Genomic DNA, 26,198 nt, shown 5'->3' with positions numbered 1-26,198 from the left:
ACCTTTTTCGTTCCACAGCTCCCTGCCATGGAGGTTCATTCAGTTACATGTGGCAACCTGCAGGTAACACTCTAGAGTAGCATCTCAGTGGGGTTAGAGGCATCCTGTTAAAAATATAGATTCTGGGGCCAGAAAGTATTTGCCTTGCACACAGCTGACATGGGTTTGACTCCTGGAATCCCATGTTAGCCTTCTGAGACCTCCAGAAGTGATCCCTGAGCATAAAACCAGGAGTAAGCCCTGAGCACTACTATATATAGCCCAACCTTTCCTCCAAAACACACAAACTCTGAACCCAAAGATGTGAGATGGGAATTGAGATTTTGCAATTCTAGTAAATTCTCAAATGAATGAACGAGGAGCTGGTCCCAGGAACTGGCCTCAGAGGAAGGAGCCCTGAGGTGTCCCATCCACATCCTAAAACTAACAGCAACACTCTCACAAGAGCAACAAATATTTATAATGTGCCACCACATGCCAGCAAGCCTTAGCTCAGGCTATCCTAATGGCAAGTTCGTCTTCTAGGAGAGGAAACTGAGTCATTAACAAAGGTGAAAACTACTGGAAGTCAGCGCTTACAGAAAAGGGAGTCAGGATTAAACCCTGAGTGATTCTTGAGAATGTGGACAGCTAGGAGGGACAGTCCTCATGGCAGGCTCAGAATCTCCCCTAAAGACCTTCAGAGCCCAGAGTGCAGGGCCCCCTACTGGAGCAGAGGAAATTTCCTGGGGTCATAAGTGAGGGCCCAGGATCATGAAGTGGAATGGGGGTGGGGGAGCTGCTAGCAGAGAAGGAGGAAACACAGGCTCCCCTGCATGAGCTTCTCTAAGAACCAGCCTGCGCTGCCATCCCAGCAGCTGGAGTGGGCAGTTTTCCTGACACTGGAACCTCCTGCGTGTAAGTTTGTGACAAGTCCCATGTTCTGCAAAAGCCACGGGGCAGAGTCAGGGTGGCTCAGGTCATCTCTCCTTCCCTGAGAGAGGCCTCTTGCAGAGGCACAGCACCAAAGTCAAGGAGGTCAGCACCAATGAGTGGGGAAACCTATTAATCCTGACTAATAGGCGGACTTTAAGTGCAAGGCTTCTTAGGGGCTTATGAGCCTGCTCCCAGGATATCACACAGCTTTCGCTTAGAAAGACCAATGTCCCCACTCCTCCTCATCATCAGGAGGCAGACTTGCATCCATAGGCCCGTTAGCTCTCTGCCAAGCAGTAGGTAAGTGTTTCAGGACAGAGTCCAGAGCAAACCCTGGATCTACTGGCCTCAGGATCAGGGTACAGGCCCCTCTCAGTCTTTTCACAAGCTTCATAAGTAACTGCGGCTCTGACTTAGAATATGGTCTTGTGTGTGTGGGGGGGAGAGGGGGTCCTCCAGAGATGCTGATGCCTAAGTTGCTCAGGGCTGCCAGGGCCAAGCCTGACAGGGATGAAACTAGGACCTCCTACATGCCAGCTGTGCTCTTCCTTCAGCACCGTCCCCAGAGCCTGCTGCATATCTGTGGGTGACCCAAATAAGGCACCCTTCACAGTCCAATAGTTCATTCCCAGGGGACATTTCCCTCATCCAGCTGAGGCAACTTGCAGAGACTTATGGTCACAAATCTAAAATCAAACCCACCTGCACCAGAGCCCTGAGCAGAGAAAAGGGGCTTGAGGGCCTCAGGACAAAGGCCAGGGCACTCCAGGATCACAGAAAATGTAGGATCACAGTAGACACTACTGCCTCGGGGTTGGCTGTGCTTCTCTTATCTCATCCTCTAGGAGAGTCTCTTGGGATCTACTCGAACCACAACCCCTCCCGAACCCACCCCAGCCGAAAGGTCAGTAAGGATACAGGCAATGCCAGAGTTCAAGAAAGACCGAAAATGCAAGACCCCAGAAGCTGATCAGCTGTGTTCTGGAGCCGTTCATGCTTCTGAATGTGAACACAACCTCCCTGGGATCCCCGAAGGGCCGCTGGCTGTTCAACAGATGACAACTGTTCGAGGAAGGGCAGGACAGGAGAGCTGAAATTTCAGACCCTTAGACTGCTAGTAGAGGTGGCAGCTTCTGTTTTCTGCTACTGTTTATAGCTGACTTTATAGCAGGGGTCTCAAACTCGAGGCCCACGGGCTGCAAACGGCCCTCCACAGAACTTTTGTGTCCCTGCCCTAGAGGAATCTTTTTTTGTTTTGCTTTGTTTTAGTTATTTGGGTCACAGCTCCCAATGTTCAAGGCTTACTACTGACTTTGCACTCAAGGATCACCCAACTTTGCCTCCTGCGGCCCCCAGGTAAATTGAGTTTGAGACCCCTGCTTTAGAGTAACTGAGGGCCACAAAACCTACACATCACCCTCCCAACCCAGCCCCACCAAGAGTGCTGAGAAGGCCAACTTGCAGTCCTCTGGCCTGGTCATCAAGCACAGCAACTGAGGCTGGCATTCCCAGCCCACAGACATACTCGTGCAAGCATCACAGGCTGGACATCCTCATCTACAAAGGAGAAAGGTAAGTCTCCCTCCCATATGGTAAATGTCCATGTGTGTGTTTGTTGGGGGGGAAGTGGGGAGGAGGTGGGGGACAAATAACTCTCCAGTAGGGTTGGGGCAAGAGTAGCAGATGTGACAGCAGCACCACATGGTCCCCCTAAAGCACCTCCAGGTGCAAACCTGGAACCCCCAAAACACCATGTAAGGCCCAGCACCACATCCCCAGCCCTAAACTGGGAGGCCCAGAATAAAGATCTCACCACAGCAGACAGAAGCAGCCTGCATCTCAGCCAGGCTCTCCTGGCGTGCATGCCCAGAGAACAATGCTGAATTCCAGCATGGGAGCAGGCCTGTATTCATGGAGCAAACAGCAGCCCTGGTCTGCAGGATGAAGCTCTGAGTCTCACCGCATGCCTGAGATTCTAAATCCAATCCAGGAGTCCTACCTGGGACCAAGATGAGTCATGTCAGACTGAATCAGCCTCAGTGGGGGCTGACCTGATGTTGACATGTAAGAATGGTCCCTCCCAGCATGGCTGCATTATTAATAAACAGAGAGGGGAAGCAGCAGGTGCTGAGCCGAAAGCAGACCTATGATGAGGCAACTCACAGCAGGAAGCAGCATCACTAAAGCAGAGGCTGGGAGGAGCAGTCCTCACCCTGCCATGCCAGGGGCACTATTCTCAGTTCCGATCTTGATTCAATTTCTGAAGCCTGATTTGATAGCACACATGAGTAGGCTGCTTTTAATCCCATTATTTCTTTTTTTTTAATCCCATTATTTCTCAATGCACTGAAAACACGACCTTTAACTATGAACTTCAGACTGCTACTTAATCAATGACTTTAAGAACAATGAACAAGGAAAACAAAAGATCTGAAAGATGAAATGTATTTTCCAGAGGGAAAAATATTTAATTCATAGAGTTTGGGCTGATCCAGGTGAATAGAACCACTCGGTGGGGAGGGGATTGTTTAATTTCTCAAGATGATAAAAGGTATAGCTTTATACTTAATTTTCTATTTTCCTCCTGGATAATTTTACAGATAAGTGCAATGGGAGGCTTGGGAAATTGTATTTAACTTGCTAGAATTCTTCTTTCAGAAAACTGATTTCTAGCAAGGAGGAATATGTAAAAAGGCTCAGACAGGAAAGGAACAATGGCAGGAGCTGTAAGCTGTCCCCGGGACACCTCATTTATCATCTCCAGCCCGCAATGGCTTCTATCTTCTATCTCATTGTCTCTCACCCAGAGAGGAAACAGACTGGTCCCCACCACACAGCCCCACTGCAGAGTCCATCTGGAGGCTTGTCAGCCTGCTCATTACTGTCAAGACCCCACCAGGGATGCTTGTTACACCTGCACCTCCAAAAACAGAGATGCCACTTTGAGCCAGACAGCCTGCCTAACCCCCTGGGGATGCAGACACTGCACATGCCCTACTGGCAAACAGTTTGAGCCTCTGCCAGTAGCATCACACTCATCTCTGATCCTCAATTATTGGGGACAGGGTTAAGCACAGGAAATGCCCCAGCAAGATTCATGCCCCAAGTATTTGTGTTAACAGTGTTCATCAATGTTTGCCATCTCTTGCCTTAATCTGCCACTCAGCTCTTTAGCCCAAACCAGGATTTGTGGGGCTCATCCACAGAGACCACTGCTAGCTCAGTCACCAGAATATCTCCAGGGCTAGTACAGGGAGTCTGGGTGGAAGTGGGGGATGGAGAGGCCCCAAAGCTGTAGCTGAAATAGGCCCTTTGCTGCACCCAGTGAGAAAAGGCCAACAGAGAAGGAGAAACATATGCAACAACTCCCTCCATTATGCACTATCCACAATAGACCAAGTCCTGGGAACAGATGAGAAGGTGGGTGTCACAGTCTCCTGGAGATAACAGGGGAGCAATGGGGAGATATCACTCAAAGGCTGCAAAAGCCAATCTGTAAGACTTGCACACCGCAGAGTCCAGGGATCACTCCTGGAAGAACTCAAGGGACAATATAGGATGCAAGATATCATGCAAGGTAAGAATCTTACCCACTGTACTAATTCTGGCCCCAAAACAATAACTTCTAAAGTTCTGTGACTACAGCTGTGTAATAGACTTAAGAGTTGTTAAGGGCACATATGCATACACCCTTGCATGCACATATATACATGCATGTATATATCCATGTACATATACACATTTATACACATACATGTACATAGATATATGCATGTACATATACCATAACCACGTGTAGGTATGGAGGTGCTAACTAATCTTACCTTCACAGAATCATTTTGTCAAAAACGCAGACAAGTTGCCACCCCACACATCTTACATATACAGGTGTCACATGTGACTCATTACTCAATGAAGCCAGGGATTAAAAACATCCTGAAAACAAATCGGACCAGTGTCATGGAGAGAGCTGGCATAGCAAAGCCCAGCACATGTGGGCTCTGAGTTCCTTCTCTAGCATTGCATGCCCCCTCCCCAGGCACTGTTGCATCTGGCCTTGGTGGCCTACAGGCATCATGGTCACCCAGAACTGTCACAGACTATCTTCACTTTCCATGATCCCTTTCCATTAGGTCTTCACAGCCCTCCTGACCACTCATGTGCTGAACTCATGACTTGACCTGAAAAGCCCCATCCAGGCCTTGCTCCTCTTCTACACAGCAGCAGAAGGGCTGCTGACTGGCTCTCAAAAGTGACAATCATGCAGGTCTGACTCTCTGCTAGGCCCAAAATATCTCACTCACTCTCTCCTGACTGAATTCTTGCAACATTTCTGATTTCTGCCTTCTCCTGGAACAGAAACCGTGCCTAAGGGAAGGCAAGTCACTTGCCTGAACACAACCCTCATAAGTGAGGCAAGTGGGTCATGCTAGACTCACAGAACCTGCTAAAAACTCCCTATTGCTCTGACAAGCCAAGGAGCAGCACACCGGCCTGAAGCAAGTGCCAAATCAATCACTAAGAGTCTCTTGAGAGAAATGGCCATCTGTGAATCGGGAAATGGGACTGTCTCTTGACTGGAATTTCTTATCTCCAGAGCTATGAGCAAATGGATGTGGGCATTTTCCCTCACTCAACCTATGTTATTTTGTTAGGGGACCCTTAGTCAACTTGAATTATTTTGCCTTGACTATGCAGATCATGATATCCACTTCAGTCATTCCCTAATCTCATAAAAATAAGAGTCATGCAAGGTCAATCTCAAATCCAGCAGAGACAGCAGGAAGGAACCATAATAGCCCTGGATACCTATGGCCCTCAAGATAGGAGATGCACCGGACCTACATGTTCAAGGAACAGCTGATGAACAGAAATGAGGAATGTAGCATCAGAATTTTTTATTAAGAAGGATAAATACTGGATGATATCACTTACATGTAGCATTTAGAATAACTGCATAAAGGGAATGCAATGGCTTAAATGGGGGTTGTCTAAGAATATTCTTGGCCCCTGAGTAAAGTGAGGAGAAGGAAAGGAATAGAGTGGAGGATGAGAAAGAGAGATGTGAAATAACAGGGAACAGGGGTCAAGGAGATTTAGGTGCACTGATGGTGTTCAGGATGGGCCAAACTAAATATCCAAACCACAGAGTCAATAACAATGAAATCATGGCACCCAAACTTGAACAACCAAACATAAAAGTGCCTGTTGGGGCCAGAGGGATAGCACAGTGTTAGGGCATTTGCCTTGCATGCGGCTGACCCAGAATAACCTAGGTTCAATCCCCGGCATCCCATATGGTCCCCCTCACCAGGACCGATTTCTGAGTGCATAGCCAGAAGTAACCCCTGAGCGTCACCAGGTGTGGTCTAAAAACAAAACAAACAAAAAGAAGGTACCTGTTATGATGGCAGGGGAGGGGTAGGGAATGGGATGAACTCTAGAAACATTGATGGAAGGAGATTGACAAGCTGGTAGAATTGGTGCTAAAACATGGTGCGTCTAAAATTCAATTATGAATAACTTTGTAAATCACAATGTTTTAAATTAAAAACAAAAAAATTTTTTTTTTTTTGGTTTTTGGGCCACACCCTGTGACGCTCAGGGGTTACTCCTGGCTATGCGCTCAGAAGTTGCTCCTGGCTTCTTGGGGGACCATATGGGACGCCGGGGGATCGAACCGAGGTCCATCCTAGGCTAGCGCAGGCAAGGCAGGCACCTTACCTCCAGCGCCACCGCCCGGCCCCAATTAAAAATGTTTTTAATTTTTAATAAAGAAAAGGAATATAAACATACACAAAAAACAGCACTGTCTTTTATTCTGGAAAAAAGAAATGTCTTTTGGAACCAGAGAGCTAATACAGGGAGTTAAATGCTTACCTTGTATGTGGCCAACCCTGTTCAATTCCAGGCACCAAGTATTAATAGGAGTGACCCCTATATACAGAAACAGAAGTAGCCCCTAAGGACCTCCAATTGTAGCCCAACACCTTGCCCCACAAAAAGAAAGATTCCTTTCTCACACTTCCACCCACTGCCACCTACCTAACCCTGCTTTACAAATACTGAAGTTGACAAACCATTCAGATGCAGTCACAGATTCTGCTCCAGTTGGCAGATACCTTCCCCTCTATACAATCCATCTCAGTTTCTTTTACTTCCTTCATCCTTCCATAAGACAAAAATACTTGCTTTATAATATAAAAAGTGAAATTTAGAAAAGAAACTCTACACCTTCCCTCACCACTACCCCTATAGATCATAAAAACATGATACAAACTACAACCCAGATACTAGGATTCTGGGGTCAACTCTGCTTCTGCTGGGCCACACTTGTTTTTATGTGGCAACAAACCTATGAGACTCCAGGGTGATATAGAAACTCTCTGATCTCTGGCATGGCCATGCTTACTAGCTCTGAAGTATTAGCTCTCAAGGAAACCAGCTTAGATACGGGACTGTTCAAAAGTCATGGGTGATCTAGCCGAGGAACTAATCAGAACTCATGACTGCAGCTAAACTAGGATACCCCTTCCTAGATCAAGCACTGGTCTTATGGCAACAGTTCATAAGAACCATTTCTTACAACCGAACTGTCAAATCCAGCAACCACAGGCCCAAAACATCCCAGCTAAACCTAGCCTAGCTGCTCTCTGATGTACGGGCATACAAATACCAATATTCGCCAGATGTTCTCCATGTAAAACATTTGGTCAGAGACTCAGGCCTCCTCCCCCGCTCTCCCCACCCCAACTCTTCCATTTGTTTAATGGACTCCTACAGTTCAACTAAAATATCCTGGAGCAGACATCTGAAGCCAGCCAGGCTCCAAGGCAGACATCCCATCTGCAGAAGAGATGCACAAGTAAATAAGACTCTTGTCCCTGAGATTTATGCTCCTGGCATCTTTAAGCAGATCATAAAATGTAAGCTATGTACGGATAGTAATGCAAGTTCACTTTCAAATGTGTTTCAGAACCCACTGCAAGGATAATCTAAGATGGATGTTCCAGAGGAGAAGGGATGGTGGCAGACTAAAGAGACAGCTCAGTTTTAGCATCTTTAAAATCCTCAGAAGGAGGAAAAATAGCTTAAAAATCTGCCACTTCAGGGCTGGAGAGATAGCACAGAGGTAAAGTGTTTGCCTTGCATGCAGAAGGTCAGTGGTTCAAATCTCGGCATCCCATATGGTCCCCCGAGCCTGCCAGAAGAGATTTCTGAGTATAAAGCCAGGAGTAACCCCTGAGCGCTGCCGGGTGTGACCCAAAAACCAAAAAAAAAAAAAAAAATCTGCCACTTCAGCAACTGGGAAGATGATGGTCAAGGTCAGATTTAACCAGTTGGAGTGAAGGAAACAGAATCATCATGTCTTGATTCTGAAGTCACTTATCTTAACTCCCTGTCAAGGACACAGGAAAGATGGGGGAAATAGGAGGCCCAGTACCTACCCAGCGGGTGGTACCACCTGCCCTCACAAAAGGTTGCCCCCAGAGTGATCTAGAATGATTCTAGTACACTCTTTGATGGCCAATCTGTGGAAGCTAGAAAAACTGGATGGGAAAAGGTTCCAGAAACAGTCCCATGGATAACCCACAAGTCACTTTCTCACCCAGCTTTAAGATGCTTGCGTGCTGGAGTTTTCAGTCAAAGCATGTGTTCTTTTTGCTATAGGAAAAAAAAATTTTTATCTTTGACTAAGGTCACCCAAATAAATGAAAACTGATGACAGGAAAGATACATGAAATATAAATAGAAAAAACATGAGAAAAACACAATTCTGGGACTGCTTAAAGAAAAATCCCTCAAAAAACATGGAGCAAAAGTTTAGTTCACCTCAAGGGACTTGAAAATTATAAGACATGAATGGGAGGATTCTCCTGAGAAATTTAACTACTCTCTTTTGGTAATCAATATATGAATGGGTGAGTTCTCGTGCCCTACAAAAATACAGTTAGAGCTCTTGAAATTAATTTATTAGTGTTTGTTCTCAACTCTGCATTCACCTATATTCTCTACTGCCTTCATGAAGACTCATAGTAGATGGAATCTTTGCAGGTGGAATATACTGGCCTACTATCTCTGCTTTTCCCACCCAATTGTGTTCTTGTGTCTGTATGTGTAGTGTTGTGTGTGAAGGTTTCATTGCATGAAACTTACTTAAAAAGATCTGGAGGAGAGAAAATGAGGGGATATGTTAAAGAGAGAACACAGGCTTCACCAGAGTGGGAATAAGCAAGCAAAAAAACATGGGGACAAGCAAGTGAAATTCGTGCTGAAAGAACAGGCTTGATGAGGAAGTCCATTTCTGTTCCATTAAGCCAACTACTCACCCCCATCCCAGCCAAGCCAGCTGCCTCAATATTGCTGCTATTGCAGCCCACAGAATGCCTCATCCTCCAGGAAGACTGGCAAACTGTGCCACAACTGTGTCTCCCTCCATTCAAGGAACAAAAACATCAGCTCCAGAGTTGTGTTTCCTCCGCCAAGCAAAGGCAACAGGAATGAAAGAACAGAAAATGCTCATGGCTGTGCCCGCCCCCCAATACATGCTCTGGAAATGCTTTTCTGGTTCTAATGGTCAAACAGGCATTCCACAGACATGTGTGGGAGTCAGAACACCACAAGGAGACTTTTCAAACATGAGGGTGAAAGGACAAGGTCAGAGCATAGAATGAGATGGGGGCAGGGAGCTGGGGAGCAGCTGCAATGGCTTTTAAAAGGATATTTCAGGTCACCCCTAAAAGAAGTCCCTCTGAGTATCCCTCTGTTGTCCCCAGGGAACTCGGCAGGACAGAATGATTTCCATGAAATAAGCAGACACACAAAGGTCACTACAGCTGGGACCCAGAGAGGAAGCAAATCCGCTGCTGACTTACGAGCAGCTTCTGAGGCAAGAGAGGAAAAGGTTCCAGCCCAGGCCCAGTGGGATAGCTCCAGGCACAACAGTCCCCCCTCAGGAGGAGGAGAACAGGGGGTCAGGCAGGGGGCAGGACTGCCTCCCTGTGGACAAGGTTCCAGCCTGACCAGATGTGGATGTAACCTGCAGGAATGCAGCTCCTGGAAGTCTGTGGTCAGCAAAACAAGCCTGAGGGACATAGCAGCCACCAGGCACCTGTTTCAAAGTGCTGAGAGGGCTCCTCCTCAGAGAGCTAGGAGACCATCCAACAGTCTAAAAGGGAGTCCAGTGGGCAGACAGGGGAACTGGCTACAGATTTCTAGGCTACTTTAGGCTAGAGATTTCTTTAGCAGCAGCAGGGGAAGTGGAAGTGTCAAAAACAGACATGAATGCGAGGATGCACATCAAGAAGTGTCTCCCTTAGTGTGTTCATCTGTGTTTGTGATACTCCACGGAGGGGTAGGGGTCAAACTGCTTACACCTCAAAAGTGCTTCTTGCATTTTGAAGTGGTTACCCAAGACTTCTGGGAAAGAACCAAGTCACTGGCAACAGGTTTCAGATTGACTGTGCTGGAAGGAAGGAAACCCATCTTGAATGTAGCATTTTCTTGGGACATCCTTCTTTCTCTTTCCTGGGTACCCTATCTCCAAAAACATGTCCCCCAAGCAGAGAACACCACACAGAGCTGGCCCATAGAGGCCCAGGAAGCAACTCCTTAATATTGAATGACATGCTGAGGCTAGTACGGACAGCAGTCAAACTCAGCAAGCGCAAGGTGGTGATCCCCATAAAGGCACTGGGTCTGGATGCCCCCAAGAGTGTCTGATAGAAAAAGTGAAAAAGGTCCATTTGTCACCAAGAGTCAGCTTCTACTTCCTAGTCATGGAAACGCAGACAAGTGACTTCATTTCCTATGCCTCAGTTTACCCCCTGTGAAAGGCAACTGAGAACAATAGATGAGGCTGTAGATTACCCTAAGGATAAATTCATATCAGAGAGTTAATGTGTTTAGATATCATTATAATGATGATATCTACACAATGAAATACTATGCAGCCACTATGAAAAAGGAAGTTATTAAAGTTGCTAATACATGGTTAGACATGGAGTCTAGTCCTGCAGTCCAGCACCAGCCAGCCATAAAAGGGGCTTTAAATAAGCCCCTTTAAATAAGATCCTAACCATGATTGGTTACTTCATCTATAACCCCCCTTCCCAGAAGGCCTGGGGGAGAGTCAGTTGGCAATTGGAAGAGACAGTTTGAGGAGCAAGTGGATTGAACTGTTTCTACCCTTATTTTGGATAGACCTTTGGAATCTTTTGGCTGTATCCTTTTTCTTTACCTGGCTCTCAATCTGACCTTACCCTGGTCCCAAACCCAGCTCTCTCTCCCTCTTTATCTCTCTCCTGGCCCAGAGGTTTGTCATAGGCACCTGGGTTCTCTAATAAATAAAACTGTGATATTTGCCTGAGTCTTGCCTACAAACCCCATGGACGCCAAAAGCATGGGCCCATCTCTGGCAGATCAGCTGTGACAATGGAGAATATAATGCTGAGTGAAATGAGACTGGGGGTAAATGACAAACAAAATTATCACACTCATTTGTGGAAAATAATAAAAAAAATATATATAAGAATAATATTACAATACAGTGAGAGCTAGGAAGACTGTTCCATGGTAGGAAATTTGCCACAAAGAGAAATGTGGAGGGTGTAGTTTGGGCAGAGAATGGATCACTATGACAATAACAGTTGAACATAATCATTTGGGGCAAAAACTGGGTGCTGAAAGAAGGTAAAGTGCTATGTATCATACCCTCTCAGTAACAGTATTACAAACCATAATGCCTAAATGAAGAAAAAAAAGGAAAGAGAAAAAGTGTTGTCACAGAGGCAGGAGGAAAATTAGGGACATTGGTGGCAGGAAATGATCACTAGTAAAGGGACAGGTGTTGGAATGTTCTAAGAAATTCAACCATCAACAGCTTTTTAACTCATATCTCACAGTGATTCAATTAAAAAAATTAGATAACTATGATGTAACTGTTGGCTACTACTATGATGACTCCATGGCAGGAAGGCAGAGAAAACGACCTCAGGCATCAGTTTTGATCCAAGTGGATTAGGGATCTCAGGTAACTGCAAAAGAAGAAAGTGGGGGTGATCTATGCCAGATGGATATAAAAACAAGTTCCTTCTGCCCAGGGCTGTGCTTGTCAAAGTACAGAGCACACATCAACCCCCAACCCATTGACTTGAGGCATCTAGTTATAATAATGTTGAGAGAGTTATGACCATCTTCCATCTCAGTCCCATTGGATCAGACCCTGAGGAAACAAAGGAGATACCTCAAGAGCCACATGTCCCCACACATTTACAAACCACATCAATAGAAAACCCATGCATATTTGCAAGCTTCAGACAAGACAAAGTAGAAGTATCAGTCACTGACACATACCAGGCTGCTCCAGACTCCAGAGATAGAGAACAGGCTGAATGAATAAGGTTGTACAGAGAGAATGACAGTGATAATGTGATCAAAGGGAAAAATAACGAGGTCTGGGCTGAAGAGATAACTCAAAGATGAGAAAATTCTTTGCACACAGGAGACCCAGGTTCCAACTCCAGCACCATATTGCTCACTCAGCACCACCAGCTGCAGCTCAAACCACACTGTCCTCCACGAAAAAGCAAGGCAGAGGACAGCAGTGCCATGAGCTCAGCATCTAGAGCAGCACCTTACATTTCATCGTGGTCTGTGATTGTGTTCCACGGCCGCATATGCCCACAGTAGCCAGTACAGATGTCCGGGATGGGAGAAATTTGCATGCTGGAAACAACAACTGGAATGATATGGGCACTTGGAAGGCTTAGAGCTGCAGAGGGAGTGCAGAGGTCCACGTGTCACCTAATGCCTCCCACCCAATCTTCAGGTGCCCGACTGTTCTCTGGATCTGGAAATTGAAAGCACGAGGTCAGGGAAAAAGCATTGTACTTGGGCTGAAGTTTTTACCATGTGCAGTTGGAAGTGGTAAATACCCTGGCCAAGTCTTAGGGACTATGGTTCAAGACCATCCAACAGTGGCCAAAAGCTATTTCCCACCTCAGTCACTGTCATTCAACTAATGGTCACTCTCTGTTCTTGACTAGAACACCCCCCGGGAGCCCAACATAGGCAGCCCGGAACTGATGAGATTTCTTCACTTGGGGCCTAAGTCTACCAAGGCAAGTCTCCTAAATTCCACTGGAAAATTGCTGGCTAAGCCAAACATTTCATAAAATTAGGACACACCATGCCACCACTACCACCCCCAAGAAATGTATTTGTAAGTTTTTCCTTCACAAGTTGTTTTAAGCAAATGCTTTTTCCTGCTGGGAGGAAAGAAGGGCCAGCGAGAGGAAGGGGAGACTTTTAATTTTTGTTTTGTTTTCTGTGTGGTTTGCAAAATGAAAAAAAAAAAAAAAGCCTCAGCAGAGGAATCCTGCCTGGTTCCACGACCCCTGGGCTAGGGCAATAACAAATCTACTAGCTGCCCCTTGCCTTTGTGAAGATTAGGTTTCCCTAGAATAGCAATGGCGAACCTGTGGAAGGCGAAGGCCTTGCAGCTGGCACATGGGAAGGTCTGCAATTAAGATATGCGGCACGGCGGGAGGCGAGTGTGCTGGTGTCTGCTTTGCAGCTCACCTGGCAACAGGGCCGGACTGGGCCATTGGGAGGACGTTGCTGGCACTTCGAGGAAATTCTTTGGTTTTGTGTGGTTGTTTGGGCACTCGGGCTCCAAAAGGTTAGCCATCAGTGCCCTAGAAAGTGACACCTTTGCAAAGTTGGTTTTCTTCTTGAGCTTTAGTCCCAGAACTCTGACCTCATAAGCAGGAATGACAGGCGCTCTTCCCTGCCAGCAAGCAGGTGTCCACAGCACTGATGGAGGGTTGTCTGGTGTTGGAAGAGACTACTGGGAAACATTCTTAATGCCAACTACTAATGTGTGACTTCCAGAGGGAACTCAAACCCAGAAAGTTCTAGAGACAGCCACTCTGACACAGTGCCTCTGCATGGCAGGATCAGGAGGGATCTGGGAAGATCTGGCCTCTTATGGCCATCACTCCCTACCCTGCACCACAGCAGGAAAAATCTGACACTCCCCAGCACTCAGCAAATGCTGGTGCAATGACTAACAATCCCAAACTGAAAACTCCAGCCCAGTTCTCACCTCTTGCAGACACACAGCTCAAGTGTTGCAAGAGTGGGTGACACCAGTCTCCACACCACCTGCCCACTCTCCTCCCACTTCCAGTCATTGCAACAGACCCAACCTTCCCAATGGGGGCCCAGCCTTGCACTGGGCAAGAGAACCCATATCAGCAAAGCATAGAACCCCAGGGTAGTAGTAAGTAGGTTTCTCCCATTGCTAGTTCCCATTTCCGGCCACAACCTCTCTGTGCTGTAGGTCTAAGTTTGATGAAATGTGACTGTCTGCTGTGTGGCTAAGAAGCAAGACAAGAGCCAAAGAAGCTTTTAGGCTCATCTGCATAAGATTAGAGAATCTAGAAACCGGTGACACTGAAGTCAAGCAACTGAGCCCTAATGCCCCATTTTGTGGTTCAAGCCAGTCAGTCATATTTTGCTCCCTCTATACTCTTTCTCCTGGTCTTTGCAATGCATAGCAGGATAACAGGGCTCCAAGGAGAAGGGCTGATGCATGGCCAACAGGGTTTCTATATGCAGGTTTGAGATGGAAAGGACTTGCCTTCTCCCCAGACCTCCTCCTTAATAGAGGGTGGGTCCAACTCCATAGAGATTCCACTGATTTCCCTGACCCACACTCTGCTACTGGCTGCCTGTGCGCCCACCCACCCCGGGGGCTCCCTCCTGAGCATTCAGGCTGATTCTCTGCCCAGGAAATTTGTGAAGCCAGAGGAAGAAGCAAAGTGCACTGTCTCTAGAGAGAGCGCCTCGCTGGCCTGCCTTCCCATCCACACCCGTGCATGTGCTAAGCTTGGAGCTCACCAGATGGAAGGCGTGTCCACCTCTTCCCTCCCACAGAGCTTCTTCCCAAATAGACAGAAATTTGCACTGGCCACAGAAAGACAGCAAAATCCACAGCAGTGTCCCCGCTTCTGCATGCATCTCTTTTCGTGGACATGGATGGAGACATAGCTGCCTCGAGATGTAAAGGTGGGAAATTCTGAGAGACTGAAACAAATAATCAATAATAACGATGATGAATCAGGTTATCAGTCTCCTTCAATGCAGGAGGAAGAGGAAGTGAGAGTCACCAAGACAGGGGTTTCAGAACTAACTGGGACAGGTTTACATTACAGAACTGGGAAAAGGTTGGTTGATCTCCTTTGCAGAGCCTGCAGATCAACCAATATCAGAATAATTGTGTTTGCTTTGCTTGAACACCAGAAGTGTTCAAGAGCTGTTCCTGGCTCAGTCAGTGCTCAGGGATCATTCTCAGCTGTACTCGGGGAACCATTATGTAATGCCAGGGATCAAATCCAGGCCTCCTGCATACACTTCACCCTGGGAGCTCTCGCTCCAGCCCACCATTGTTTCTCTTTTCATGGATTCTCCAATTTTGTTTTTAATCCCCTTTCCTTCTCCTTGATTGTGCCATTCTAGATGAGGCTGTCAAATTAGAAGAATTGTCTCTCCCCCAGACACAGAGAGATGGATACAGGAGTGCTCTCTGGGGTTGTTTGAGGGGAATCTTGATGGGCAATACCCACACCCAGAGGTGCTTAGGGGACTATCAGGTGCTGGGGATAAAACCTACATGCAAAGCCTGCTCCCAGCCTTCTGAACTCTCTACCCCTTAGCAAGGCAGGTGAACTGTCCTGGTAGTGGGCCCAGGTTATATTGAAGCACACACACATTTCTGCTTAGGGCCAGAGCAATAGAACAGTGGATAGGGTATTTGCCTTGTATATGATCAACTGGGTTCAATCTCTAGCATCCCATAAGATCCCTCAGGCCCGCCAGTAGTGATCCTAAGCACAGAGCCCAGAGTAAGCCCTGAGCACACAAACTCCCAATCCCCACCACCAAAAAATTAAGATTCCTGCTCATCTGCATTGCCCACCAGAAGCTTCTCCTTCAAGCTGTTTGGAGAGCTTGACCCAAGAGGAGGGAATGAAGAGTGGCTGGAAGGGAGCAGTAGCTCCTTTTTTATTCCTGGGAAAGTGCCCTAAGGCCAAATCTATTCAAGCTGCACCACCACCACTTCCAGCTTCCCTGTGGGTCCCCCCTCTCCAAGAAGGGGGTGACCCCACCACAGCCTCCTCTTAGCACCTTCCTGCCCTCCAGCTCCCAAATGGACAGAAACCACAGGGATTTCTTTCCTGGAGTTTGAAGGCATTTTTTCCAGACATACATTAGCTCTGCACTCCAGCCGGGTTTATGGCTCTTAAAGTGCTTGATTTATGACTGGGAGAAATGTTTGGAAAACCTTGCAGAGGAGTCTGAGCATCTCTCACTTCCCTTCTGGGGCATGATTACCAGCAGCATTTCTCACCTAGAGCTGAAAGTTGGGAGCTGCCCAGCAAGGCCAGAGAGCTTTGTAGTGCGAACCCAGATCCCCCCTTTTCTGCAGCCAGAATATGGGGAGCTATAGAGAGGCATATGACAGAGGCTGGTAATCCCGTAATGAGGAAGGGGTGACCCCAAAAGAAGGGAAGCCTTCCCTACCACCTCCTTCTCAAGATGGCCCCCAAGTTCCACCCGGTTCCGACTCCATTCCACTGAGACACACACACACACACACACACACACACACACACACACACATCCTCAAACCCACCCAGCTCACGTGCCCCAAGGAAACAGACCTAGAGCTGAGACTAAAGAATCAGCCAGCATGGACAGCAGGACAGAGTCACTCAGAGCTGAAGCAAAGGACTCCCCATGCCCCTGTACTACTCCAGCCTTACTCCACAAACTAGTGGCATGAGTTCTGGTCTTCCAGAGTCTGCTGGGCTGGAAGCACCCCAAGACTCTCTTCCCTCATGCATGAGGACCCTGGGAGAGAGGCGAGAATGGTTTTGAGCTGAGCAAACAGAAGCACTGGGAGATGGTGCTGGCCCAGGGCCACCAAACTGCCAAGTGGCAGGGTACAGTGTGAACCCCAATCTGTCTCCATCTACTGCTGTGATTTCTGCTCCACTAACTGTTCTCAGGTTGTTCCAGACCTGGGTGTCTAGGGCCCTGGGGCCCTCCCTGATGGCAGGGACAAGTCACACTCCCAGGGCTGCCATACTGGTACATATTAATCAAGCATTAGGCACCCAGCCCAGGACAGCCCCCAGCTCTCTCTCAATGGGGCACCAGCCTGCTTTCTGTTTCTAACACAGAAGTCTGAACTATTGGGGCCTGATGAAAAAGAGATTCAAACCCCAGCCCACTGCCTGGCCATCATAGGTAGTCATGGGAGCTAGGGATGGTAGTTTAACAGGACAACAATTCAGAAGGCAAACCACTGGCCCAATTAGAATCCATGATTCCAGGACTGTTGAATCAATATCCCGTTTTGTGTGTGTATGTGTTTGTTTGTTTGTTTTTAGTTTGTTTAGAGCCAAACCTGGCTATGTTCATAGACTTTCCCCACTCCTGATAGACTCTGAAGAAGACTATATGTCAGGGGTCCTCAAACTTTTTAAACAGGGGGCCAGTTCACTGTCCCTCAGACCACTGGAGGATCTGACTATAGTAAAAACAAAACTTATGAACGAATTCTTATGCATACTGCATATATCTTATTTTGCAATGAAGAAACAAAACAGATACAAATACAATATGTGGCCCACGGGCCATAGTTTGAGAACCACTGCAATGCAGAACCCAGATAGGCCACATCCAAGTCAAGTGCCTCATCTGCTGTGCTATCAATCTGATACCTACTTTAGTTAGTTTTGGTTTGGGGCTCACACTTGGTAGTCCTTAGGAACTACTCCCAGTTTGGTGATGATGATGGTCACTTCTTATGGCCCTGTGGGAGACTATGAGGTGCTCAGGATCGAACCAAGGCTTCCACAGCAGTTTGTACCTCAGCCTATTGAGACCTCTCTCTCTCTCTCTCTCTCTCTCTCTCTCTCTCTCTCTCTCTCTCTCTCCCTCTCCCTCTCTTTCTCCCTTTCTCTCTCTCCCTTTCCCTCTCTCTCTCTCTCCCTCTCCCTCTTTCTCCCTTTCTCTCTCTCCCTTTCCCTCTCCCTCTCTCCCTCTCTCTCCCTCTCTCTCCCTCCTCTCCTTCTCTCTGCCTTCTCTCTCTCTCTGCCTTCTCTCTCTCTCTCTCTCTCTCTCTCTCTCTCTCTCTCTCTCTCTCTCTCTCTCTCTCTCTCTCTCTCTCTCCCCCTCACACACACACACACACACACACACATTTTTATTAGCTTGTCTTTACCCACTGGCAATCACTCCTCCTTACTCCGACCCAGCCCAGTCTAGACTGAAGTACACAGTACAGCCTCCATGCGCATCCACTATTCCCTATCTCTGCAACTCTCTGGATCACACTGTGTAGGGTCTCCTATGTCTGACTCTGTCACTGCATGCTTCCAAAGCTGATCTGTGTTGGTGAATGTGTCCTTGTTCCTTTCCATCACTGAATCCTATTCCATGCACAAAAGCATGGATGAGAGTCTAAGCATGTTCCCTATGTAAGCGGCCATGCAGCATGTCATCCATGCATCTAGCAGTGGACAGAAACTCAGAGGCTCTCACTCTGGGCTCCTAGAAGCAATGCTGCTGTGAGGGTAGAGGAGTATGTTTCCAGCATTTCTTCCCGGTGGACAGAGGAGTGAGGCCACAGGGGTCTTTTCTGACCATACACTGACATTTTCCTCAATGAGACATAACGTCTGGCTTCTGGGGGCCCTTCTCAGGGAATGTTATCAATGCAGCGGGGCCTGAATTCATCCCTGCACTGCATAACCATCTGGGGCAGCTTGATAATAAATGCAGGATGCTTTAAAGCAGAGATTTCACAAATCATAACTTACAGATGCTCTGGGACTTGTGTGTGGGACAAGAAATAAGATGGTCACTGTGAACTCCAGGGCCACCAAGCACAGGAAGTTGACCAGCCCTGGATAGACAGTCTGCTCCTGGGTACAAGATAGAGCAAGACACAGGGAATCAGGTCTGCAGCGAATAAACTCAGTCTGCACCCCTCAACCACACCCAAGCATTCACCCCCACCTCTCATTTCAAGCCACCTTCTTTCATTTCCAGAATCATACGTGAGATCCAGGATTAGGAAGAGTCGGGGCTGCTGAATATCAGGAAACATTCCCAGACTGAACACTTTCGCAAGCTTTTGCTAAGCACCAACTACATAGCTGGCATAGTGCCCAGTGGGCACAGGGAGGACAAAACAGTCAGAAAGCACTACTCAAAGTGCAGTCACCCTGACTCAATCTCAACCTCCTACTGGCCCCCAAGGAAGCTCATCCTGGGTGCTGGAATGTGGTAGGGAATGTGTGTCTGCAGCTGGGTAGGAAACCAGCTCCCCTCTTCACACCTCCCTGGTTCCTGGACCTGCTTCCTTACCCCTTGTTCCCCAGAGTGGTTCCTAACCCCTGTCCTTATCCTGCCTGGAGAAAACCTCCAGGTGCCCAGCCTCTGCTCCAGACAGAAGGGTTTGGAGCCCAACTCAGCTGCACGGAAACCCAGAGTCCCATAACAGAAGCTCCATAGCCACCAGCTTAACCCCAAACTGTTGCAGGGCTGTGACCCAGGTCCCTAGGGCAAGCTACCATTCAATTGTTCAGCGACTTTTTCTCTTTTGAGTGGAATGATGCTATGGCTACAAGGATTGGTCCATGGAACACGTATCTGGCAGGTGACAAGTTCAGGAGAAGTAGGTGCTGCTTCTATGAAGATGATCATTATTGCCCAGTAGTATTATTACATCCATCTCATCAGAATCAATTTATCTCAGAATCCAGTCTAGCACAAACCTTGATTATCCAGCCATCTGGCTGACCCTCTGAAACTCCTCTCTGCAAAATGTCCCCCTAGGAACCAGGGGGATAAGTACAATGGGTGGAGCGTTCACCGTGCATACAGTACATACAATCTCTGGCATCATATATGGTCCCTGAGCACCGCCAGAAGTAATTCCTAAGCACAAAGCCAGAAGTAAACCCTGAGCATCACCAGATGTGGTCCAAAATCACCCCCCAAAATAAAATGCTCCCCGATTCCTCTGGATCTCAAGGCAAAGGTTTGTTCCTTCCATCATCCCACAGCATGCCAAGCCTCTTTGCTTTGTCTACTGCTATTGACAAGAAAACATACACATGCACACACACACACACACACACACACACACACAGAATTATCCCATGGCCAATCTTTGGTACAAGAGTCAGAGCAGAGCCCTGACCCAGGGTCCCTGTCAATCAGATAAGGCTCTTTGGACACATGTGGTCAAGTTAAATGACCCTCCATCAGTGTCATCATCCTCCCCCACCTATTACAGGCTTAAGTGCCCACAGCCCACAATGGCAGGATTCAATAAGAGATGGTGTCTGCCAGGCACTTAGTAGTACAAGACACACCCTAAGCTCTCAAACCTCTCAGCTGATAGCCATCAGCTCAGCAGCAGTCATAAGAGTAGAAGCCCCTGTGAGCCACAGGAACCATTGAATTTCCTGTCAATACTTCAGGGGTGGTGGTGTAGACATATGGCAGAGGGTCATGAATCTTGGTGGAACTGAACAGAAATTGTTCAGTACTTATAAATATACTACATCTTTGCCACCAGATTATAAAGTTCTCAGTAATCAAGGTGTTTAAATATATTATAAAAAATATTAAAAAAATGAAGTTCTCAGAGAGGCAGGTTCTCCTCTTGCTCCAGATGTGAGCAAAATGGAGGCGGGTGTGAGTATGGAGTTATCACGCCAGAATTAGCCTGCTCTGTCACTTAGCAGTGACAGATTCCTGCCCATGTCTAAGCTATGTATTTCCTGCCTCCTCTGGGAGATGTTGGATCCCATGAGCTGAGTTCCCTTTGCTCCTTCAAACTGGGACAAGGCAGCCACTATCTGTGACCATCACAGAGGTATCTGACCATCGCATAGACCCCAGCTGCACACCATCTCATCTGCACCCTTTACCCAAATTCAGCACTTTCCAGCTCCAGGCTGCCAATGACTCAGTGCCACAACTTCAAGCATCCATTTCTTTCCCCATCAAATCTGTTGTATAGCTGGAGAAGGACCGTCCATCACCCAAACAATGGCTCTGATACTTGGGGACACAATTATTGTCAGAGTGAGGGTATGACAGAGCCCTCCTAGACTCCAGCCCAGTCCCTGTACATAGCTCTTGTGAGAGAACTGAACCTTGGCCTTGACTGGGGGGTAATAAACATCCTTCACCCCCAAGCTGTTTTTGATTTGGAGGTTTTTTGTTTTGTTTTGTCCTAGTTTTGGGGCAATGATCTGTGCAGCCTTCAGGTTCAGGGAATCTGGCTCAAAGCAAACATCTGTGTGCCATATTATGACTCTGAGGTCTGCAAGCTTGACCCACGGTCCTACCCAGTGTGTAGCAGAAACAGAGCTGGTAGAATCAGCAAGGTCCACAAATCAAGGCTTTGCAAATGTTTCCCAGGGGTGATATGTGCACTTAACTGCCCATTGGGATTCTCTAAGCACAAGCTTAGCCACCTCATCAAGCATTCTGTAATCATTCCCTAATCCCTAAAAATAGAGGCATTCCCTGTCTCCCTCCCAGCCCCGAGCACTACAAAGACAAGCTGCCCGATGTCTCCTGCTTCTCTGGACCAAGAAAGGTCCAGAGCCCTGCATGCTGTTGACTCCGGTTTGATCCTCGGCCCCTCATATGGTCCCCTGAGCCCTGCTAGGAGAGATCCCTGAGCACAGAACTAAAAGTAAGCACAGCTGATGTGGCACCAACATAAAACAAAGCCTGAATGAAAATGTAAAGGCAGTGAGGTCAAATAACGAGGAAATGGGTTCATTTCCTCTCTGGACACTTTTCTAAAGATCACCACATCCCGTTCTCTCACCAGGCCAAGCCCATGAAGGATTTAGCAAGGCCCATTCTGCAGATGAGGAAGCTGAGGTGGCAAAGTTACCTCGCTAGAGCCCCAGGTCACAAAACTGGTGAGGGATGAGTCTGGACTTGAATGTATGGCAGGGCTCATGGATCTTGTGCAAGACAGCCTGCCTGGTCCTAGGCATGTTCAGGCAGCGGCTACAAGAACACGCTGGGAGATGAAAGAGGGAAGGAAGGGTGCTAGGAGTGAGAAGGAAGTCAGCACCCCAGACCCCAGAAACCTGCTGCGGCCACTCTGCTCACAGGTCCCAGTGCTTGCTTTCATTGCAGACCAGCACTCCAAATGCTACTACATTCTCATTCATCACCTCTTGGTCTCAAGCAGCATCTTGAGTCCCTGGTGCAGCACTGGATTATAACAGCTCCCTTCACACTGCGCTCAAAGCATCTGTTACTCAGATAATCAGGGATCCTGATATAACAAAAAAAAAAAAAAAAAACAGCACTGGTTTTGGTTTGGGATTCTCCTCACAGGTGGCAAAGGCTGAACTCAGCCAGTTCTCTCAAGTCCCCTTCAAAGCAAGTCGGAGTGGGTTTAGTGCATCCTTGGAGCCAGAAGAAAATGCCCAGTTCACACTTTAGCAAAAAGATAAATAAAAATACTCTTGCTACTCTTGACAGTCTGAGTCATCAAGCACTGCATGAGCACCAAGCTGCTGCGCAAATTTTGGTGTTTGTATTATTTTCTCTTCAACCAGGCACCGAAGATTTCTCCACCTAACAACTCCTGTTTCTCAGTTATGTCCTGACACCATCTGTGCACAATGTGCGCATCAGGAGGAAGGATTCAAAGCCAAGGAGGCTTCCCTTCCCCAGCCTCAGTTTTCCCATCTGTTTAAGTCAAGGGGTTGGCTAACAAGGCAGGATTTTTCTATCAAGCAGGGAAACAGTCCCTCGGATAAATGAAGCGGCTGGAACTTGCCGGTTTCTGGGCCTGACTCTGCTACCAGAATTAAACCTTTACATAATTTTTTAAATTAAGGATTTAACTGAAATTAATAGCACAATGGGAAACTGAAGGAAAGCTAGACAATAACAGAGCAGCACGCCTTTTCCGTGCTCAGGGCGCCCCTTAGTGGCTATGAGGAGAAACTCCCAGCGGAATGTTCAGAGAGTGAGCAAATAAAGAGAAGAAAGGCAGGTACCAAACAGGCAGAAAGGCTAGTCCATGTCTGAGGATGCGATCCCTTTCACTCTCACCTGGTCCGTGCATCTGAGAGCTAGAGAAGGTGCCAGTGAAGCTCAAGAAGATATTTGCCCAAAGGTTAGGTTCCCTTGCCTGGGCTGTCTACATCTCTGCAGGATGACAGTGATCTGCTCATAACCTCAATCTGCCCCTCCAGTCGCAACTGTTTTTCCCTTATTCCACTTTCCGCCCTCCCAGCGTGATTCTCTGACAGCTCTTTAGAACAACCCGAGAAAGAAGCTAACACCTGAGTTTGTTTTCCACTCCTTCCACATGCAACCTGGAGATAGCACCTCTGACAGAAAGCATGAATGAAAGGCATGTTCATCAGCCTCTTCCACAATAAAAAAGCAGCGCTTGGCAAAGGGCATCTTTGCAACCATCCCTTGCAGATGTTCAGGCTGCGGCAATGGCACCAGCCCACAGTGAATTTTCAACTCCTGGCTTATTCCAGAAAGTGCATATTATGCAGAGATGGCTTAAAATACAACAAGGTCCCCATTTTTCAATTATGCCATAATTGACTTTATATTTGAAGCTGGAGTGGGGGTTCTATTCTTCTCAGCAGGGACTTGGATATTAGTGATTGAGACAGTTGAGAATCAGAAGCTTCCTGGTTGATGCCTCACCACCACCACCACCCCTGAAACCATCTCTGCAAAGATGCAGAGAAAAAATAGTTACATCAATTTCCCACTTTATTCACAGTTCATTGTGCTTTTGCTCTAAGGTCATTTGCCAAGTTTATAAGCCAGTCTGGAACCCCCAAAACCTCCCCTATAGCTATAGACACAAGGAGTTCCATAAGGAATTACTGACTTGGCCCAAAATTGATTTAAATACATCTGATATGATTCCAGTCAAAGAGCCAAGTTCGTGCTTTGACACAACCCACAGTCTTTCTGCACAAGTCAGTCCCTTTGAACCCAATCTTCTAGCCATAGAAAAGTGGACTTCAAGGGCCCTTTCAGAAAGGAAAATGACAACAACCGAGGACAAGCTTGGGGCATAAAGGTGCTCCTTGGAACTGGGTGATACAGAGCGAACCATGGTTTCAGCTGTCACGGGGGTGGGTGAGAGGGTGTCAGCTGGGATAGCCCCTTAAGTCATTTTGCTTCCCCTAAACTCAGGACCTAAAATACAATGGAGTGTGGGCATCTCCCATCCCATCGGATCCCCTTGGCTACCCTGCTCTAGGCATTTCAGTCTGCCCAGAAGCCAGACACAACAGACACAACAACCCTCAGGCTTGCTGCAGGCTTGACTTGTGCTAGAGAACCTTCTCTCCTAAAAGCAGGCAGGAGCAGGAGGAGTCCGCCCTCCAGGCAGTTGACAGCAGATGGGACATCTGAGTGGGAGGTGGGGTGGGGATAAGAGGGGAGGTAGAATCGCTTGCAGCTACAGGATAAGGGGTTTAGGGGGGTGAGGGGGACCGCTCCTGGCTGAGACTATGGCTCTGCTGGGAACTGGGAAAATCAGGTCATTCTGAGATTGGGTCAGAGCGCGAGCGCCCGCACACACACACCCCCAAATTGGAGGCCCGATTTACGAATCATAAAACACTTTGCTTGCTATAGAACCCCCCTCAAATATGCACAGGCAGGATCTAACAAGTGTTTCCAGAGAAGAGAGAGACTCCTGAGTCACGGGGTATGAACGGGGAGAGAGGAATGGGTCTTGGGGGATACTGACGGAGCCCCCCCCCCCCCCAGTCTCAAGCAGAGTCGCAGCGCAGTCCGCACCCCCATTCACGCGTCCCGGGGGAGGGAGATCCCCACTCACCACTCGGCCCGAAAACCTCTCGGTGGCCCTCTTGACTTTGCCGTAGGTGCCTTTGCCCAGGGTCTCCTGCAGCTCATAGCGGTGCTTCAGATTATGCTTGTGATGATGCCGCTTCACTCCGTGCGGCTTCCTGGGCTCTGAGATCGCCGCAGCAGCAGCAGCAACAGCAGAAGCAGCCTCGGGGGGAGACCCCCGCGCCCCGGACCCCAAATCCGGGCCATCTCCGGCCGCGGGCACGGGCGCAGCGGCCACGTCCATGTCCGAGCGCGGGGCGCGGCGGGCTGCCAACGGAGCGGGCTCCTAGGAGCCGGGCACTACGCTGCGCGCGCGCTCGGGGAGGTCGGGGTCTCCGGCGAGCCGCAGGCCGGGGTGCGTTCTGCGTTCAGGGCCGCCCCCGCTGCATGGGTGGGGGCTCACGGGCGGCGGCGGGGGCCGCACATCTGGCGCTCCGGGCCCCGCACGGGCCGCGCACCGCCCACCGGCTGGCGATCGCTGCGGCGGAGAGGAGAGCTGGCGGCGGCCGCGGAGGCTGCGGGGAGTGCGGCCGGGCGGGCGGGCGGGCGGAGAGAGGGGTGGCTCCGGGCGCAGCAGAGGGGTGTGTTTTGTGGGGCGCCGTGCCTCCCGGGTCCCGCCTCTAGGGGCCGGGCTAACGGGGCGGGGGCGGCGCTATCGCTTGGCTGGGGGAGCGGAGGAGCAAGGGGCGCGGTGGAGGCGCACCCCGCACCTCCACGGGGTTACCCCAAGCCCGGGATGGGTGCGTGTAGCTATCTGCTCTTTGTGCAGCGAGACTAGGCCGCAGCGGCGATCCGGGGGGACGTGGAGGCGGATCTATCCCCGCTCGGCTCCAATGAGGACCCTGTAGGCCTAGGAAGGGGGTTCCCAGCCCGGGAACCCCTTCTCGGTGCAGTCGCGGCGGCGGGCAAGCGCGCCGGAGACCCGGGAGCGACGGGGAAGGGGCGGGCTGCGGTGTTGGGTTGCAGGGGTGAGTCACGGCGCCCTCCCCCACTCCCCGCCGCAGTGCGCACCCCCTTTCCTTGCCGCCGCGCCTGGCACCCCCGGGCCTGGGGGTGAAGGGGAGCCCGCCGCCTAAGGGGCTGCCCCCCTAGAGGGGTGCCTCTTTCCTCCCGAGCTTAACCTGCGGAGCCGACTCCGGCCCGGAACCCCGCCCCACACAATCCTCAGGCTTAAGGCGGAGAGTGGCTGGGTGGGAGGGGATGTGGAAGAGTCGGGGAGCTAGCTCCCCTCCGTTGCCCCAAAGCTTGGGCTACCACTGTGGGTCTCTGCTATACACACACACACACACACACACACACACACACACACACACACACAC

The 26,198-nt window shown here is 48.9% G+C and overlaps 1 protein-coding gene across 1 annotated transcript in view; it reads right to left on the bottom strand.

Moving 5' to 3' along the window:
• The window catches only part of NUAK1 (NUAK family kinase 1), a 68,618-nt gene extending 43,405 nt beyond the window's left edge, over window positions 1–25,213 (bottom strand). Inside the window, exon 1 of the mRNA XM_049783114.1 lies at window positions 24,866–25,213. Within this exon, the coding sequence (XP_049639071.1) occupies window positions 24,866–25,123 (258 nt within the window). The 5' untranslated portion in view covers window positions 25,124–25,213. The remainder of the gene's footprint in view (window positions 1–24,865) is intronic.
• Between the last annotated feature and the right edge of the window lie 985 nt (window positions 25,214–26,198).

Source organism: Suncus etruscus, chromosome 11 (genome assembly GCF_024139225.1).
Source record: "Suncus etruscus isolate mSunEtr1 chromosome 11, mSunEtr1.pri.cur, whole genome shotgun sequence".
Taxonomy (NCBI): Eukaryota; Metazoa; Chordata; class Mammalia; order Eulipotyphla; family Soricidae; genus Suncus; species Suncus etruscus.
This window is presented reverse-complemented; position numbering and strand designations above follow the sequence as displayed.